The 19,967-nt window shown below is 45.6% G+C and overlaps 1 protein-coding gene across 3 annotated transcripts in view; it reads left to right on the top strand.

Moving 5' to 3' along the window:
* The first annotated feature begins 6,307 nt into the window (after positions 1-6,307).
* Positions 6,308-19,967, top strand: part of LOC116943517 (rho GTPase-activating protein 7-like) — a 57,447-nt gene continuing 43,787 nt past the window's right edge. The window contains exon 1 of one of the 3 annotated variants that reach the window (XM_032956416.2): positions 6,308-7,229. In XM_032956416.2, the coding sequence (XP_032812307.2) occupies positions 7,106-7,229 (124 nt within the window). In that variant the 5' untranslated portion in view covers positions 6,308-7,105. Of the gene's footprint in view, positions 7,230-14,905; positions 16,780-19,967 lie in introns of those variants that run through there. The other 2 variants (XM_032956417.2, XM_032956419.2) reach the window with 2 other exon arrangements.

The raw sequence follows: 19,967 nt of genomic DNA, 5'->3' as shown, positions 1-19,967 counted from the left end.
CACCCCGCCATATGAATGCGGAATATCCACTGCTGGTTCAGTGCTGCAAACAGGAGTTAAGCACTTGAGTACTGTACTTCCCCAATGCTCATTTGAGCAGGACATCACTTTGACTCGTTTTACAAAAAGCTCATGTGCAGCTCACGCACGCGGTATGATCAGTGTCAACCCAGCACCAAACCTAATAACGCTTGGGAAGCGGAGGGGTGGGCGGCGTCTTGTTGACAAAGGCCACCCGTTGTAAACGTTTGATTCTTGTTTTCCTCCATCACTGTCTGTTTAAGCTCGAGCAGCCGAGACACCAGAACCCCTGATAGGGGTGGAATGTGTCTTAAGACAACTGTAGCTATTAGTTATGGAGGAGTGTGTCATTCCACGCTGACCTGATGTGGTGGGGTTTGGGGATTTTTATAGACGCATCGTAGTTTTACGGCGTACGGAATGTAACCATTTTACTTTCAGAAACCGATCTTTCAATTTTTTCCCATCATAAAAAATGTGCTAGAAAATTAAGAGCCAGCGCTTGCATCCTCCCAAAACCTCCCTGGGATATGGAATAAGTGAATGTTCACTTTTCAAACATTCTTGATTTGAAGCTTTCGTGACTGCAGGAACAAAACATTTCTGATACAAACGGTTCATGATTAGCAAACTCTAAACAGACTTGCAACAATAGACCACAAGCAATTGCAGATATTTTTGCATTGTGGTTATTATCCTACCTTGTGATCTTAGATTGTTTGTTCCATCTTGACGTGGTAAGTTAGCTATACTCTCTCTCTCTCTGTGACCCTCAACAAATAAACCAGTTCGCAGGGATACAACTACACCCGACTCTTTCCATTGTTTGTGGAAGTTGGCCTCCCAAAGCCTGGGGTTTGGTTATGTATGTATGTTGAACTGATTTCGCACCGTTAAATAGCCAACCGTGCTAATCAGACGTGCGGGGAGGGATAAAAACTAAACACAAAAGCAGTTCTCAAGAAATGAGTTTTCAATGTAGATTAAAAGTACATAGCTCCAGTGGCTTCCTAATATTGGAAGGAAGAGCGTTCCAGACGGCTGCAGAAGCGCATCTGAAAGCGCATCGCGATGCAGTGACCACCATCTTTGTTTGATAGCTAGCCAGAAGCCACGGCAAAGATGACTGGAGTTCACGTGATGCTTTATGTTCCTTGACAAGATCAGCAAGGTGTTGTGATTAATTTGTGGCACAAAATTGTGTCACAAAGTGTTGCCTATTCATAACCATATGCTAAATGTTAACTATGGAAGACCACCAGAATGGATTTGGAGCGATGAGACCAGTGTGTGTGTGGGAGTTAGATGGATTGTTGCATAGCGGGACTGTGTGGGATGGTGACAACTTGGGGAAGCCTTCATCCAGCAGTGGATATATTATAACTTATGGTGATGATAAATCATGATGCCATACATGTCTAATGAATTGTATTAATCTGTGTAGATACTTCCTTTAACTGCAATTTACAGTCTGTAACATAGTGCAGATTTATGGTGAAAGCATAACAATTATAAATTCTTGCCACTATTTTGTCATGTCAAGTGTTAACATTTTCTGGTGCATGTATATTATTTCCTGTGTGAAAAATGAATAGTTTGAATGATACTTCACTGATTCTTGTTTTAATTACAGGAGAGATTGTTACTTTTTAACATGGGTTTTGAATTAGCATTTGGCAAGAGTCTATCAATTATTTAAAAAGTGTATTCTTTTTTCCATGGATCCCACTGCCAGATTAGGTGCCTAAATCTCAAACTTAAAAAAATATATAGTTTGTATAGCTTAGCAGCTTCTTTATCCGCCTTCTCACCAATATTTCAAGTGCGCGTGCGAGCCTAGATCAGTGTGACTCTGAGTAATATTTTCCAGCTGCATTCAGGTTTAATGGGCAGATAGGGTAAATCAAGGACAAACTGTTCATGTTGAGACACCCCTTCCTCGACTAAGTTGAACCCGCGTTGACTGAGGAAATGTGGCGACATTCCCAAACCACGTGTCATCTGCACATGCACGCATTTGCTCGCAATGACCCTTCTGCACGAAGATGCTTTGAGAATTTTATGCGTACACACTTTTAGCGGTTAATGCTGAGGAGGAGCGGGAGGAAAAGGGGTGGCGGCACGGGGGGGGGGGGCAGGAAAAAAGACGCAAATGTGAAACAGATGTGACACCAGGTTGTGCACTGATTGTGTGGGGTTATCCCAGGCAAAGGTGCGTCCTCACCATGGCCACCACGCCCCTCTTGGAAGCCCCATCCCGCTCTCGTGCCGTCGGTTGAGACGCTCTGACCGTTATCTCATCGCGCACAGCCCACGGGCTTTCTGAATGTTCCAGAATTGCTAGCGGCAGGATATGTCGGCTAAATGCAATCGCAAATTGTATTTTAATTGTTACTGCATTCATTTTACCACTTTTTTCTACTTGTATTTAACGGTAACGGATAGGTTGCATGTAAAGTCTGCAGCCGTTGCATGCTCGCGCGACTGCTGACAGAAGTGACCTCGACTAAGAAGGAGTTCTAAGCGCCACCTCCCGAGGGTAATTCAGCCGACTCTTCCTCACTGGCCAGACGTCTTAGAAGGGATGGGCGTACCCACGCTTTACCCTACCACATTCGACTTAGACCTACCTGAATCGCTGGGCCCAGTGTGCTGACCGTCCACCACGGGTCCTGGGAGAGCGGTGCGCGTGTCACGCCAGAGTCTAGGCTGTCACCTGTCAGAATTCAAGTGCACGATGGCCCCGTAGTGGGATGGGGTTTTTTCCTTTCTCTCTTTGGCATGCAAGCGGATGTGCGCATTTACTAAGGTGGCTGCAGTAGATTATCAGAGCACGCCGTGTCCGAAATAAGCCAAGTGCTTTAAATATGGTGAAGGCATGATGCCTCCCAGAGTCTAGAGACCGGCCCTCAAATAGTAGACATCATCTTTCAATAGCAGGCAGAGAAGGGCTTACACTTACAGAGTGCGCTGGGCTGTGTCATGGAGAAGAGGGCGAAGCAAATAGTTAAATAAACTATTCAGACTGTGAGCGTTCTCTTCGTATCTCGGTCAATGAGCGGGGTGGTGCGTGCAGACTGCGTCCGAGGTCAGACACATAGCAGCCACTCCACGTACAATATAATGTGGATAGTATGTAACACTATATACACGTACTGCATGTTGGGCAATTTATTGCTGCTATTATTATTACTTCTATATTAACAATGGTCACCCGACGGGCTAATTACGCCACACGATAGGATTATGGAATTTCCATCACTGGCTCAGGAATGTCAGTACTGATGAGCACAAGTCCACACACTCTTTATAGCAGGAACATTTTTTAACGATCATAATATATTAATAGTGTTCATATGCACTTATAAGGCACCTTTCACTAAAATTTACTTTGGATTACAAACAGTCAAATGAAATAAAAACGATGCATTGTTGGATGACTTATCTGCATATTTTATAATGGAAATGCAAACAGCTGTTTATAGTCTGCTCTGATTAATGGGTGCTGTTGGCAGCAGATGCTGGGAAGTGCCAAAACTAGGAGAAAAGACTTAAAGCAGCCACAGCTTGCTGAGGGATTTCACTCTGGGAGATTTATCCTCCAATCATCTCTGAAAGGCTTTCTGGCCCATTGCACACAGGCTGGGGTGAAGCACACACTTTAATATTCCACTCTGTTTTTCCCGGCACTGGATTGGTAAAATGTTTCCTGCAATCTAATCAAGAAGAATACACCATCCCCAATGCACACCACTTAGTCACAAGATGATTATGATGATGATCATGATGATGATGAGGTCCGTAATCTTGAAACTTTAGTGATGATTGGCACGAGTCCCCACAGTAGTTTTGTCACTTTTTCTACTTTATGTAGTGACGTATTCGTCAAGAACGTGTAAACATATAGCACAGCTCCAAAATATGATTTAAAAACTGAAGTGCTTGCACAAGAAAGTAGCTTAAATTCTCGTGGCACAGTTACGGACTTTATTTCCAATGTGCACGCCTCATTCTGCGGAACTTGTCGCACAAATAAATATAGATACTTTGGAAGTTCACAAAAAAACCCTAAAAGTTACTCGAAACTATTTCAACCCTTTCCAAATGATTGTCTTCAATGTCCTTCAAAGCATCTCAAGAGGTGTGTCCAGTGATGGTAACTTCAGGAACTCCTTGATGAAGTCGTCACTTACTCTCTGTTGTGAAGGTTTTCTTGCTCAAGCTTCTCAATAAAATACATTCACAGTTTCCACCTCAATTACTGCAGTGTAAAGGGTAATACGGTATACACAGAAAGCCCTATACCATTTTGCAAGATACTAGGTCAGCATCGCTGTCATAACGTAATGTGGTAACCATTACAATTTCGGGGGGGAGGGATAATATGAACGATGGTACTTTTTACAATTTCTTCCTCTCCCATGTTCGAAGTCTACGTTTCATTTTTCTCACAGATATTATGTAACTTTGGAGCAGTAAATAGCTGGCAGAGTGTTTTGTCGAGAAACGTGTAAAATAAAAATGCTATTTAGTTTCTACCTTTCACAACGGCTCTAGCAGGCGGCACGTGTAAGTAATTACATGGAAAACTAAAAAAGTGCCATCAAGCAGGATACACAATAATGAGAAAAAGGTGGAACCCTTGCTGTGTTCCCTTGAAAATAAATAACACAAAGACGATTACAGGCACACACTGCGTTGTAAATTACTACATGCTGAAGGAACATATTGCTTCATTTCGGACTTACGTAATTGTTTCTGTAATGGAAACCCTACACAAAGGTTGAGGAAGCTTGAAAATGGTTGAACCCCGTAATGCACCGCATATTTGATGTCACACTCACTCAGCCGGCTTGCCTTGTAAAACTTCAAACAGATATTAAGAAAAAGGGGATCAAATAGTTTGCGAGTGGAAAAGCGACAAGGGGCGCTGGGTGCTCCGTTCGTGTTTTCTCACTCTCGTGAAGGTCGGAGAGAGATATTCGGTGAGAGGAGTTCGCCATAGGCGTGTGCATTCGTTGTTTTGTTTTAATTTCGGCGAGAATGAGCTGCAAGCATTCTGGCTGTTTGTGTGGGACGTGGGAATGTCAACACCCCTTCTGCTCACAGCACTCTCCTACCGCTGACTGCTGCTGCTGCTGCCTCTTGCGTCAACTGCACTCCACTTGCATAGCGCAAACGTTTGCTAAGTGCACGCGCGCTTTGTAAATTCATTGACATGATGCTACTTCACAAATGTTTATATACTTTTTAGATTTTTATACAAATGTAATTGCACAAAAATAGCACCTCTGTATGAAACTCATTGTTGCCATGTCATTAGCAAAATTAGCAAAATCTGAAATGGTTAGTGTTATCACCATTAATAAATAGAGTATGTTCAGAAGGCGGCTGCTCGGGTGTCAACCAGAACACCTTCAGATCACATTGCTCCTGTGTTGGCCTCTCTGCATTGGCTTCCAGTTTCACATCGGATTCAGTTTCAACTCCTATTGCTCACTGACATAGCTCTCGGAGACACGCTGCACCCATCCATGTCCCCTCAAGGTCTCTACGGTCTGGAGAAGCAGACCTCCCCAGGTCGAGGCTTCTTCGGTCGATGTGCGACCGAAGAAGCCCCAGACTCTGAAACTCTCTTCCTCGAGATATCAGGGTCTCTGAGTATGTGTAAAGTTTTAAAACACGTTTTCAAACTTATTTATACACTTCTGTTTATTCAACTCTTTGTTACTTCAGTAAATGGCTTTCAGCGTTAATTTCATTATTGTGCCGTATGTTAGCGTTTAGTTTCACGAATTATTGTTATGCTGCTGCGTACTGTACAGTGCTTTGAGATAGATTCCAGATGAAGGGCACGTCACATATAATAATTGTTGTTGTACGTGTGTTGAACTTCTTTCGTACCGTACCTCGCAACCCGTGCTAATCGGAGGTGCGGGAGAATCATTGTAAATCATGCCTTTGTTTATCCATTACAAGTTTCAGAACATATATTGTCAAGAATTGTGCATTGAGCATGGCTGATGATGACGGTGAAGAGTAGGACTGTCAATAACGAAACAACCTGTAGTACTGAAGAGGGTTAACTTCTCTCACTTGGTCAGATAATGAAACCGCTTGTGGTGTTGCATTGTCGTATAAACGGGAAAATAGCGATGAGATAATATTGTGCATTGTGCCATGGGAGTCCAATGCCTCGGGACCATAATAACAATGTGATACCATAGCAATATTGCAAAATATTCGACAGGATAGCATTACCTATCCTGCAAGCAGGTTCAAACTGTAATTCTAAATATAACATCAGTTTGTGTCAGTCGTGTTCACGATGAGTTTAAAACACATTACTACCGTTCATCAAAATGGCAAATTCCACTGTGAACAGAAACAAACGTTTAGCTTGCTGCACTCTGTGTGGTATAAGAGGTTGGCTTCTACTCCTAACAGTAACAACCCCTTCACGTGAAGACTTATCCTGAAATCATGCGACTTACAGATTGCTCGCTCGGAGCCGAAACAATTTACATTTCAACTGCTTGACTTCCTTTGCGTCATTTTTTTGCGGGGAAACGAATCAACAAGGCGAAATGAGTTGCAGATGTCCGTTCCCCCTGCGAACGGGGCGTGTGCTGGTGGGGGTGACACGGGGCTCGCTGCAGGAGTGGTGTTTCAGATGATGCACAAGGCGGGAACAGCGGCGTCTCACGGCGCGCACGCACACGGGCTCACGTCGGAGCCACGCTAGCTCCAAGTGACTCTCTCGCCTCGAGGGAACGCACTTTGTGTGCCCCGTACCTGCGACAAGACAGCTCCGCTCGCGACAGCAACATCAGCAGCGCCGCCCTTCAGCACAGACAAGACGAATCCGCGTCGACTCCACGGCTTCGTCTTCTTCGTGTTTTTAACATCTTTATCTCATTCATCTGCTACCAGCGTGGGATCTAATTTTCGGAACCAAGTTGTAGCTTTTTTCTTTGCCAGGGGGACATCCGAAGAACACTCACGGAGCTTGTGTCTTTCTCAACCCCCGGCCTGGCCCTGCAGCTCGCAGCGCAGTCCATCCCCAGACTGCAGTCAGTCCCGCATGGCTGGCCAGCAGCAAGGCATGGAGGCTCAGCTCCGCAGGTCTCTGAGCGAGCACGTGAGGAGTTCCACCTCCAGGGCGCGACACCTCCTCTGGAGGAACCTGCGGGAGAAGCGGCTGACAGGTGAGAGCCTTCCCATCGCCAGCTCCTCCCCACAAACACATCAACTGTTTGTTTTTATTTTACCATATAAGGCCCACTGAACTGCAATATCGCTCTTTCTCAGAAACGACCCGGCTATCACAAATGATAGCAAAAAATTAGTGGCTTATCATGTGGAAATCTAGAGCGGCCAAAGACTCTAAACGCGTGATGATGTTTCGAAATGTGGAGGGAAAAACCGGAGGACCCGGAGAAAAATCCGCGCGACTACGGGGAGAGAGACACCGCAAACTCCAAATATACAGCAGCAGGCATAAGGTGGGAATTGAACCCGCGACCTCCTGTAGACCAGGCGAGGTGGTTAACATCTCCTAGCCACTGTGGTGCCTCCTGCTTCTTTCCCAGCACCGGCCTCTTGTTGATGCGGTGGTTGTCCTGGCCAATCTCTTCAGTCTTTGCCGGACATTACGACTCCAGCTTTTCGTCATTTGCAGAATAATGCGTCACTCAATGCTATACATGAACATCTCGCTCTCCACCCTCCTGGTCTAATGAGATATTCTTCTTGTTCGCCCCATATGTTCTTGTTTGTACCTCGGAAGTGGCAGCAGAAGATGCTCCAATTGCATGAGCTGACATGCAACGATATATCGTAAAGTGTGCGCGATTCACCAGTTCGAGCCTTTGAATATAGATGTGTTAAGTAAATACAAACAATATGCTGACGTTATATGTGAAAGGCTTACTGAGTCTCAAAACTCTTTTGCCATGGGAGGGTCCTGCATTGGCATGTTTCGTCAGTTCCATCCGTGAGCGGTTGGCGTGCGGGAGGGAAGCTTTAGTTCTCGGAGAAAACTCACACGTACAAGGACAGAACGCTGTTTGCTCCACACAAATAGGTTTCACATTATCCCTTGCTGTTCTGACATCTCCTGGCCACGGGGCAGCACAAGCCTACATCATCTGTGGCATTCCCTAAGCAGGCTCAAACCTGCTGAGCTTCAAAGTTACAACGAGATCAAGCGTATTGATCAATGTTGTCCATCTTGTCATATCCGTACATAACCACTACGTTATACTTCTAGTACTATAGGAATGACACTGTATACTGCGTGGTGTATGTACAGCCTGGTTTGTCACACTGCTGGGTGCGGGCCTGCCCACGCCGCGCGGATCGTGAGGGACATTTGACCATATTTCACCACGCTGGTCAGTGCGAGCTGTTGTCGGCGGGGGTGGGAGTATAGAATGAGGAGACTTCTGCACTGCCCTCTAGCGCCTTGCTCACGTCAACCATCCCGGCACTGGCCAGGCTCAACGCTGCTTCGCTTTCCAAGATCTGACGAGATCCTTGTAGCTCATTCCGGGTGAATTGATCGTGGACGTGGAAATCCGTGATCGTTTATTTACCTCGGGAAAGGCTGGAGAAACGCTTTGAGACTCATTTTCACGAGAGACTTGCTTGGCATGTTTGGCCAATTTCGTATCAAAGTATTTATTTGCATGTGGGAGGAAACCAGGACCTATCAAAAACCTATAGAGATGGCAACAATCTATTTTCTCCACTGCCTTCACCAAGCATACGAGTTGTCAATGGACTACTGGAAAATACAAGTGCTCGTATGTTGCTTTGTAAATGTGAAATTCTGGATGGGTGGAATTTACTCGCAATGGTGCCGAAAAAGTGCCGAGCCCCACTCTAATTTACACTCATGCTTGCCTCTCACTATTCTGTGTAGTGCCAGAAGAGACACTCATAGTCCCACTTTGTTAGGATACGCCACGTCACTAATTAAATGTTTTATCAATAAATTTACACAATTCACTAATTGTCCTAGCTCTACTTGTAATACTGATCTTGTGTAGTTGTGTGTTATGGGCGTTTAGTGATTACCTTGGCCACATGACCCTTCTGATGACAGGGTCAATATAAGTTCACAAAGTTCCCAATAGTAATAACACATTCCCATTATTTTATTTTGAGTGGTGAAATACTGTTAATTAATTTACCATTGATCAGCAAATGATCCAAAGTTGGTGACGTTAAAGTCATACTGTAGTGAGGTGGCCAGGTTGCTTCGAGGTCAGAGTCCTGAGTTGGCACCGCCTGATTTCCTGGTTCAAATGCTGACAGCCTCCTGTGCTAATACCTGGTTCTTACGTCTGGTGAATTGATGGCCTTAGCCTGGTTAACAGTGCTGCATTAAGAACTCCATCACTTTCAGCTTGCTTTTGTATTTAATGTCTAAATTCCATATCTGAGAATACAAATATCAGTTTGCCTGTTTCAAAATTAAAACTTTTTTGTTTATATTAAAAAAAGGCCAAATTCACACCTGCTTTGGATCCAGTTTGTCCAAAATGCCCCACTTGGTTCAACAAGCATACAAACTTGCGTGCTGGCGTTGCAAACATGTTCAGAATGTATGCACGTGTTTATTCAGTTGTTATTCGACAGTGTGTACTCTACTTTGGAAGTTTGTCTTTTAGACGACCCACCTCCAGAACCACTTACTAAATATTGGAATGTATTCCATGTGGTTTGTTAAATCATGGTCAGACTTCCCATACCCCGAGAATGGAAGAAAAACAGATCAAAATATGTAGTGTTTGGCTTCAGACAACAAATAAAATATCCACAGCCTGAGAACATCTGGGTGCCGCTATCCAAGGGCAAAATGAGAACCACAAAATATATATAGGGAATTATTCAATGAGACATTTACGTTCCTCTGATTATTGTAAAATATTGATTTTGTCACCTCGATCTGGTGTTGGGGCTGTACTGTGTATGGAGTATACTCTCACTTAATCTACAAGCACCATGGCGCACATTGTAGCATGTGGATGTAACGGTTCTGAATGCTATTTAACTTCCTACCTTTCATCAATCTCCCCCCGTGAAGTGGAGTGTGTCTGTGCTGTCACCTACTGTGTGTGTGTGTGCTGTCACCTACTGTGTGTGTGTGTGCTGTTACCTACTGTGTGTGTGTGTGCTGTCACCTACTGTGTGTGTGCTGTCACCTACTGTGTGTGTGTGTGCTGTCACCTTCTGTGTGTGTGTGTGCTGTCACCTACTGTGTATGTCTGTGCTGTCACCTACTGTGTGTGCTGTCACCTACTGTGTGTGTGTGCTGTCACCTACTGTGTGTGTGCTGTCACCTACTGTGTGTGTGCTGTCACCTACTGTGTGTGTCTGTGCTGTCACCTACTGTGTGTGTGTGCTGTCACCTACTGTATGTGTGTGCTGTCACCTACTGTGTGTGTGTGTGCTGTCACCTACTGTGTGTGTGCTGTCACCTACTGTGTGTGTGCTGTCACCTACTGTGTGTGTGTGTGTGCTGTCACCTACTGTGTGTGTGTGTTGTCACCTACTGTGTGTGTGTGCTGTCACCTACGGTGTGTGTGTGCTGTCACCTACTGTGTGTGCTGTCACCTACTGTGTGTGTGCTTTCACCTACTGTGTGTGTGTGCTGTCACCTACTGTGTGTGCTGTCACCTACTGTGTGTGTGTGTGCTGTCACCTACTGTGTGTGTGTGCTGTCACCTACTGTGTGTGTGTGTTGTCACCTACTGTGTGTGTGTGTGCTGTCACCTACTGTGTGTGTGTGTGCTGTCACCTACTGTGTGTGTGTGTGCTGTCACCTGCTGTGTGTGCTGTCACCTACTGTGTGTGTGTGCTGTCACCTGCTGTGTGTGCTGTCACCTACTGTGTGTGTGTGCTGTTACCTACTGTGTGTGTGCTGTCATCTACTGTGTGTGTGCTGTCACCTACTGTGTGTGTGTGTGTGCTGTCACCTACTGTGTGTGTGTGTGCTGTTACCTACTCTGTGTGCTGTCACCTACTGTGTGTGTGTGTGTGTGCTGTCACCTACTGTGTGTGTGTGTGCTGTTACCTACTGTGTGTGTGCTGTCACCTACTGTGTGTGTGTGCTGTCACCTGCTGTGTGTGTGCTGTCACCTGCTGTGTGTGTGCTGTCACATACTGTGTGTGTGTGTGCTATCACCTACTGTGTGTGTGTGCTGTCACCTACTGTGTGTGTGTGCTGTCACCTACTGTATGTGTGTGCTGTCACCTACTGTGTGTGTGTGTGTGCTGTTACCTACTGTGTGTGTGCTGTCACCTACTGTGTGTGTGTGTGTGTGCTGTCACCTACTGTGTGTGTGTGTGTGCTGTCACCTGCTGTGTGTGTGCTGTCACCTACTGTGTGTGTCTGTGCTGTCACCTACTGTGTGTGTGCTGTCACCTACTGTGTGTGTGTGTGCTGTCACCTACTGTGTGTGTGTGCTGTCACCTACTGTGTGTGTGTGCTGTCACCTACTGTGTGTGTGCTGTCACCTACTGTGTGTGTGTGTTGTCACCTACTGTGTATGTGTGTGTGCTGTCACCTACTGTGTGTGTGTGTGTGCTGTCACCTACTGTGTGTGTCTGTGCTGTCACCTACTGTGTGTGTGCTGTCACCTACTGTGTGTGTCTGTGCTGTCACCTACTGTGTGTGTGCTGTCACCTACTGTGTGTGTGTGCTGTCACCTACTGTGTGTGTGCTGTCACCTACTGTGTGTGTGTGCTGTCACCTACTGTGTGTGTGTGCTGTCACCTACTGTGTGTGCTGTCACCTACTGTGTGTGTGTGCTGTCACCTACTGTGTGTGTGCTGTCACCTACTGTGTGTGTGTGCTGTCACCTACTGTGTGTGCTGTCACCTGCTGTGTGTGTGTGCTGTCACCTACTGTGTGTGTGTGTGCTGTCACCTACTGTGTGTGCTGTCACCTACTGTGTGTGTGTGCTGTCACCTACTGTGTGTGCTGTCACCTGCTGTGTGTGTGTGTGCTGTCACCTGCTGTGTGTGTGCTGTCACCTACTGTGTGTGTGTGTGCTGTCACCTACTGTGTGTGTGCTGTCACCTACTGTGTGTGTGTGTGTGTGCTGTCACCTACTGTGTGTGTGTGTGTGCTGTCACCTGCTGTGTGTGTGCTGTCACCTACTGTGTGTGTCTGTGCTGTCACCTACTGTGTGTGTGCTGTCACCTACTGTGTGTGTGTGTGCTGTCACCTACTGTGTGTGTGTGCTGTCACCTACTGTGTGTGTGTGCTGTCACCTACTGTGTGTGTGCTGTCACCTACTGTGTGTGTGTGTTGTCACCTACTGTGTATGTGTGTGTGCTGTCACCTACTGTGTGTGTGTGTGTGCTGTCACCTACTGTGTGTGTCTGTGCTGTCACCTACTGTGTGTGTGCTGTCACCTACTGTGTGTGTCTGTGCTGTCACCTACTGTGTGTGTGCTGTCACCTACTGTGTGTGTGTGCTGTCACCTACTGTGTGTGTGCTGTCACCTACTGTGTGTGTGTGCTGTCACCTACTGTGTGTGTGTGTGCTGTCACCTACTGTGTGTGCTGTCACCTACTGTGTGTGTGTGCTGTCACCTACTGTGTGTGTGCTGTCACCTACTGTGTGTGTGTGCTGTCACCTACTGTGTGTGCTGTCACCTGCTGTGTGTGTGTGCTGTCACCTACTGTGTGTGTGTGTGCTGTCACCTACTGTGTGTGCTGTCACCTACTGTGTGTGTGTGCTGTCACCTACTGTGTGTGCTGTCACCTGCTGTGTGTGTGTGTGCTGTCACCTGCTGTGTGTGTGCTGTCACCTACTGTGTGTGTGTGTGCTGTCACCTACTGTGTGTGTGCTGTCACCTACTGTGTGTGTGTGTGCTGTCACCTACTGTGTGTGTGTGTGCTGTCACCTACTGTGTGTGTGTGCTGTCACCTACTGTGTGTGTGCTGTCACCTACTGTGTGTGTGTGTTGTCACCTACTGTGTATGTGTGTGTGCTGTCACCTACTGTGTGTGTGTGTGCTGTCACCTACTGTGTGTGTGCTGTCACCTACTGTGTGTGTGTGTGCTGTCACCTACTGTGTGTGTGCTGTCACCTACTGTGTGTGTGTGTGCTGTCACCTACTGTGTGTGTGTGTGCTGTCACCTACTGTGTGTGTGTGCTGTCACCTACTGTGTGTGTGCTGTCACCTACTGTGTGTGTGTGTTGTCACCTACTGTGTATGTGTGTGTGCTGTCACCTACTGTGTGTGTGTGTGCTGTCACCTACTGTGTGTGTCTGTGCTGTCACCTACTGTGTGTGTGCTGTCACCTACTGTGTGTGTGTGTGCTGTCACCTACTGTGTGTGTGCTGTCACCTACTGTGTGTGTGTGCTGTCACCTACTGTGTGTGTGCTGTCACCTACTGTGTGTGTGTGTTGTCACCTACTGTGTATGTGTGTGTGCTGTCACCTACTGTGTGTGTGTGTGCTGTCACCTACTGTGTGTGTCTGTGCTGTCACCTACTGTGTGTGTGCTGTCACCTACTGTGTGTGTGTGTGCTGTCACCTACTGTGTGTGCTGTCACCTACTGTGTGTGTGTGCTGTCACCTGCTGTGTGTGTGCTGTCACCTACTGTGTGTGTGTGCTGTCACCTACTGTGTGTGTGTGTGCTGTCACCTACTGTGTGTGTGTGTGCTGTCACCTACTGTGTGTGTGTGTGCTGTCACCTACTGTGTGTGTGTGTGCTGTCACCTACTGTGTGTGTGTGCTGTCACCTACTGTGTGTGTGTGTTGTCACCTACTGTGTATGTGTGTGTGCTGTCACCTACTGTGTGTGTGTGTGTGCTGTCACCTACTGTGTGTGTGTGTGCTGTCACCTACTGTGTGTGTCTGTGCTGTCACCTACTGTGTGTGTGTGTGCTGTCACCTACTGTGTGTGTGTGCTGTCACCTACTGTGTGTGTGCTGTCACCTACTGTGTGTGTGTGTTGTCACCTACTGTGTATGTGTGTGTGCTGTCACCTACTGTGTGTGTGTGTGCTGTCACCTACTGTGTGTGTCTGTGCTGTCACCTACTGTGTGTGCTGTCACCTACTGTGTGTGTGTGCTGTCACCTACTGTGTGTGTGCTGTCACCTACTGTGTGTGTGTGTGCTGTCACCTACTGTGTGTGTGTGCTGTCACCTACTGTGTGTGTGTGTGCTGTCACCTACTGTATGTGTGCTGTCACCTACTGTGTGTGCTGTCACCTACTGTGTGTGTGTGCTGTCACCTACTGTGTGTGCTGTCACCTACTGTGTGTGTGTGTGCTGTCACCTACTGTGTGTGTGCTGTCACCTACTGTGTGTGTGTGCTGTCACCTACTGTCTGTGCTGTCACCTGCTGTGTGTGTGTGTGCTGTCACCTACTGTGTGTGTGTGCTGTCACCTACTGTGTGTGTGTGCTGTCACCTACTGTGTGTGCTGTCACCTACTGTGTGTGCTGTCACCTGCTGTGTGTGTGTGCTGTCACCTACTGTGTGTGTGTGCTGTCACCTACTGTGTGTGCTGTCACCTACTGTGTGTGCTGTCACCTGCTGTGTGTGTGTGTGCTGTCACCTACTGTGTGTGTGCTGTCACCTGCTGTGTGTGTGTGTGCTGTCACCTACTGTGTGTGTGCTGTCACCTACTGTGTGTGTGCTGTCACCTACTGGGTGTGCTGTCACCTACTGTATGTGTGCTTTCACCTACTGTGTGTGTGTGCTGTCACCTACTGTGTGTGTGTTGTCACCTACTGTGTGTGTGTGTGCTGTCACCTACTGTGTGTGTGTGCTGTCACCTACTGTGTGTGTGTGTTGTCACCTACTGTGTGTGTGCTGTCACCTACTGTGTGTGTGTGCTGTCACCTACTGTGTGTGTGTGCTGTCACCTACTGAGTGTGTGTGTGCATGCCTCTGTTCTCTGTCTTCTGGAAATTCAATTGGAATGGTCACGATCTTCCGAAATAGTTTTTCAACAGCAGCGCTATTTTCTAATAGTTGTTAGATAATGATTAAGAAACTCTGCATCTTGTATATTGTTGTTTGCCTTGAGTTTGCGTGTTTTGCTAATTCAACACGAAGTACGCGTTTTGTGGCGCTGGGGTGTGATGTGTTTTTATCTTTTATCTGCTGAAAAATCCATAACATGAAATAAATCTTGATTTAAAGCTTTCGTAACTGCAGTAATTCATATTCTTAGCTCTTTCGGTAAAGTCACGTTGAAGGGAAACAATAAAATAATAAATATATATAACAATAAAAATTCTCACGACGTTTCGACCATAACATAAACGGTCGTCATCAGGTGTGAAAACCAACGGCAAGAAACATTTGAAAGAAGTGGTGGTTAGCATTTATTAATTTATTTATGTTAAGCCGGTTTATTTATTTATATATAAAAACGTCAGCGCCACGCGCAGCGATTTGGCAGTTTATTTAGAAGGACTAGTCCATCTATGTTCTGAAAAGAGGAGGGGGGAGACGAAAAATTAATGTATGCTGTCTGAAAGCCACCGTAAGCGTGAACAATCAATTAAGACCTGAAATGGTTTATCAAATCCTTCCAATGATTGCTAAGCCATGTGTATTTTATTATTTTATTGTTTCCCTTCAACGTGACTTTACCGAAAGAGCTAAGAATATGAAATAAATCATCAGTTTGGCGGCCGTGTGACCATCTCATAGCAGAGTTTGTGGGAATGTGAACACCCTTAAGAAATCACGAAGATTGTCCCTGGAAGGCTGTGGCAGAATTCCAGTGAAGAATCTCTTCTGCAACTGTGCCCTGACATGGGTTGCACTGCTCTCTGAGATTTACAATTGGATTATTTAGCTCACGATTTACAATTGGATTAATTAGCTCACGATATGATTCCGATTGCACAGTAGGAATCATTTTGTCCTATTCTGAATCGCATTCCTCACCTGCAATGACCCATCCTATTTAATATCTTATTTTCATCTACCACAATTTTCCACATTTATTTTCCCGCTGAGCACCCAATATGCTACGCCATACAATTGTAGCTTTTCATTATCACGTACCGGAAATTGTAAACGTCATGTTTTGCAAAGTAATGTCGTGTATAGCTTCTATCATAAACGTTATAGGATTTCATGACAAACAGTGTATAAGCAATGTCATTGCACTCATGTGCATAGCACTGTGTATAACATACACACACTGCCTACTGCCTTTCTGTGTATAGAGCGCCAGCAAATGCACATAGCACATTTACACTTATTCGGGGTTTGTTTTCTATATATAAGAACACAAATGAGAGGCGTTTGTAACACGCTGGAGAAATGATGGTGGAGTTTTTGTGAGCCCCATGAAATAGAAGTGTCCAAAATTGTTAGGAAAACATTTCCAAAAAGGGCTCCAGGTGCAGTAACAATTGTGAGTGTGGACTGGCCAATCAGGCTGTCCAGCTCGTGCAGCAAACAGCCAATGGTGAAATATAGACGCAGTATTTATGGACGCGCTCCAACACCTCTGATCCACTTTGTAACAGTTTGCGGCTGTTGCGGCGGATGGAATTTGTGCACCGGAGAATTTTATTTTGGGACTGTCTTCCTGCTAAATAAGATTATACATACAGCTTTTTTTTAAACAACTCTTTCTTGTCTGTCATAAACATTTCATAGCGGCAGGGATTTATTGCCTAACTCCCCCCGACTCCGTGGCAAAAGTTGAAGAATGCGGAGATCTGCCTGCCGTCACTTTCTGGGACCCCGCCTGGATCAAGTATGTTGCGAGTTTTGTGTCCATGGAACACGACTGATACTTCAGGCGCGTTCCTTGTCGTGTGTGCATTGAGCTTCGTGAACCTAAGTTACAAGTGCTGCTGCATCTTGCGAGATGCGGCAGCAGATATTATAGAATTGGAAAATATTGTATAAATCACAAGGAACTTTCTGTAGACAAAATGTTGCCGTCCCAAATGTTTGATTGTGCTCAGGTTTAAAAGTAAATCAGTCTACCTCCGATTAGCACGCTTGGCTTCGTGCAGTGCGAAAGAAGTTATACATACATATAAAGGGCAGGCTTCGGATTGGTAGAGCAGAGAGTTGTTTGTCCGTCAGTTGACGAGTGAGGCTCATTGAATGGGCTAAGCGAGAAATCCTCGCATCTTCGCCTTGTTTCTGCGCTGCACCTGCTGCTCCACAGTCTCGCCAAGTGTTGTGACTGGAAGGTCCTCCTCGTGTGTGCGTGGACATACCTCGTGGACATATTTCTCTCGCAGTCCACCAGCGGCGTGTTCTTTGGCACTGACATTGGAAGTGGTGCAAAGATACAAAACAAAATTCTTGAGAGGAAAAAAACTTTAAAAAGGAGGAAGATTTGCGAGGAAGTAGGGAGACATAAAATGCTGATTTTGGACACTGTGTGGCTAATAGTTCAGCTACAGATGGTGTTATTGGCAGACTAAATATGCATGTTGGAAAGTATGAGAACTCTGGCAGAAATGCTATATATATGGTGGATTAACCAATGCTAAGATGATTAAACTATCACATTTACCAACACCTATGCCATAGGTTGGTCCTCATGTTGTAACAAAAATGTGAGTTTGCAATCGTTGTAACGTTTTGCTCATTCAGTAACGAACAGGTCCGGGTGAAGATTGTGACAGTTCAATCAACACTCTGTTCTGCTCTAGCTTTAGTGGTATTGATAGTCCCTGCCAAGTATCAAGAGAGGACAGTGAGAGAGTACAACAAACAGCGGTTTAAAAGAAAGCAAATAAAATGCCTGGGTGCATTTCTTGAAATATTCAATCTTAGTCTAAGCACGCAATTATCAAGGCAAGTGTTGGCAAGACGCCATTTATAATGTCATTGTTTCGTGTGCATCTTTTTTACTGCTCATCTTTATATTTTTGGTCACTAGACAATGACAACGCACTTGAGATATTGTAACCAAATAATAAAAGTACAGTAGTAATGATGCTCATTATTTTTATGTAACTTTTTCTGTCATTAACAATCGTGTTAAGGTGTAATTATCCACACACAGCTTGCGCTTGGCACAGATAGCATGGTATAAATCAGAGAAAATCCATAAAGATTGAATGCAGTGTAGACATGGAGCATATTGGTCACGAAATGCTTTCAGGTGCATCGAGTAGAATGGAATTCGGTACGTAATTAACTTTGCTGCCAGTGAGCCTTAACCATCCAAACATAGACATTGAACCACAACCCATGTGATCATAGACCTTTACAATAATAATAAGACATACCAGCTGCTTTAAGTGCTGTATAAAATCTCAACTGCATCTTGTAGAGCACTGAAATCTATTGCAAATATTATTTTGAACATCAAATATTAATTATATTAATAATTGTTTTTATACAGTACAATTTCACAGATCTGATCTTCTCATATCTGCCCTAACAAATTAACCTCCCACACCCGGGCCAGTTTTTTTGCACGGTGTAGCTTTTTAATTTCAGATGTTCACAAATCTGACCTTTTCACATTCAGTGAAATATTCTTAATGTCGTGTATGTTCACTCACTTCTCTATGTATGTTGAACTTCTTTCACACCATACGTCGCGGAGTGAAGCATGTCCCCAGGATCACAGCAGTTTGCCTATCATTTTAGTCCAGTAACCTATGTATTCTCGATGGTGTAACGATCATTTTATACAGATGTTCATATAATCCTACCTTTTTCACATATCCGCCTAACAGTACTTCAATGCCATTGTCTGTCTTGTGGAACCTTCGTGACGAAACCCCTTGGCATTTACAGAGTCACGTAGAGCTTTGGCATTTCAATAACGGCATATCATTGCACAATCGCTGTACGAAATGAGGCCGTGTGATGGAGCCCGCTGGTGGCCCCACGCTGAAGAGGGAACTCGCTTGCCATTGCCTCACCCCATCCCCCAGCTCTGTGGAATTTTTCCGCAAAGTGTCAGATGCTTCTCATCAAGCACGATGCCGTTTTTTTTAAAAAATAACGGTTCATGACCACCTGTGCGCTTACGAAGTGTAACATGAACTTATTGCAATGTTTATGAAATGTAGAATAAGTGAATTGTTTGCCCCAGAATAATGTCAACAGAGTCTATGACCAGATCACCGGGAATTCCCCAGATCTCGGAAACTAAGCCTGGGTTGAGCCTTGGCCAGCGCTCCTAAAACTAAAACTATGAACACTTTTTTTAATTTTACCAGGTAAGGTCCACTGAGCTATATAGCTCTCTTTCAGACACGACCTGGCGACAATAATAGCTCAACGAAGTTGCTTACATTGTAGACATTACAGCATCCAAACACTCTAAACGCATGTTCCTCAATGTGGAAGGAAAAACCCGGAGGAGCCGGAGAAAAATTCACGCGACCACGGGGAGAACATTTGCAGGTGTCGGAGGCGAGATCGAACCCACGACCTCCTGCATACCAGGCAAAGGAGTTAACATTTCACCCCCACGGCGCAATGCACAGTGGGTGTTACCACCTGCGGGCAGCAGAGGGCACTCCAACAAAATATATTGTTATATCGTACTGCTATGCTCCCGTGTGTATGCTCCCATCAGCCTTCAGCGACCAGCGTGGTGGAGTACATACGGGAATACACTTCCCATGACTCACACGGTGTGGAGAAGGCCCTGACCCAGCAGTGGACTGGCCTAGGGCTGTGCATGTGCACAACATCAACACAGTGCTGCATCTGTACGAGGCATACCAGTTGCCTCCTTGTTGTCTCTTCGCTTGTTTTAAGAGTAATCGGAGCGAAACGGGTGAGGTCACCAGCGACGTGTCAGGAACAGCCTGGTCACACTGGCGACAAGCACTGAACACGTCCCATCTGTTTAGACAAGGGGCCAAGTGAGCATACAAAGAACCCAGCGTGTAAACAAAATGTTGCGTTACATTTCTGCCTTTTGGCAAAGTGCTTCTGCTGTGTAGACAAGCAAAT

Source organism: Petromyzon marinus, chromosome 18 (genome assembly GCF_048934315.1).
Source record: "Petromyzon marinus isolate PM22_M1 ecotype Great Lakes invasive population chromosome 18, UKy_Petmar_22M1.pri1.0, whole genome shotgun sequence".
In the NCBI taxonomy this organism is placed as follows: domain Eukaryota; kingdom Metazoa; phylum Chordata; class Hyperoartia; order Petromyzontiformes; family Petromyzontidae; genus Petromyzon; species Petromyzon marinus.
The sequence above is the reverse complement of the archived record's forward strand: the minus strand, read 5'-3'. Positions and strand labels throughout refer to the sequence as shown.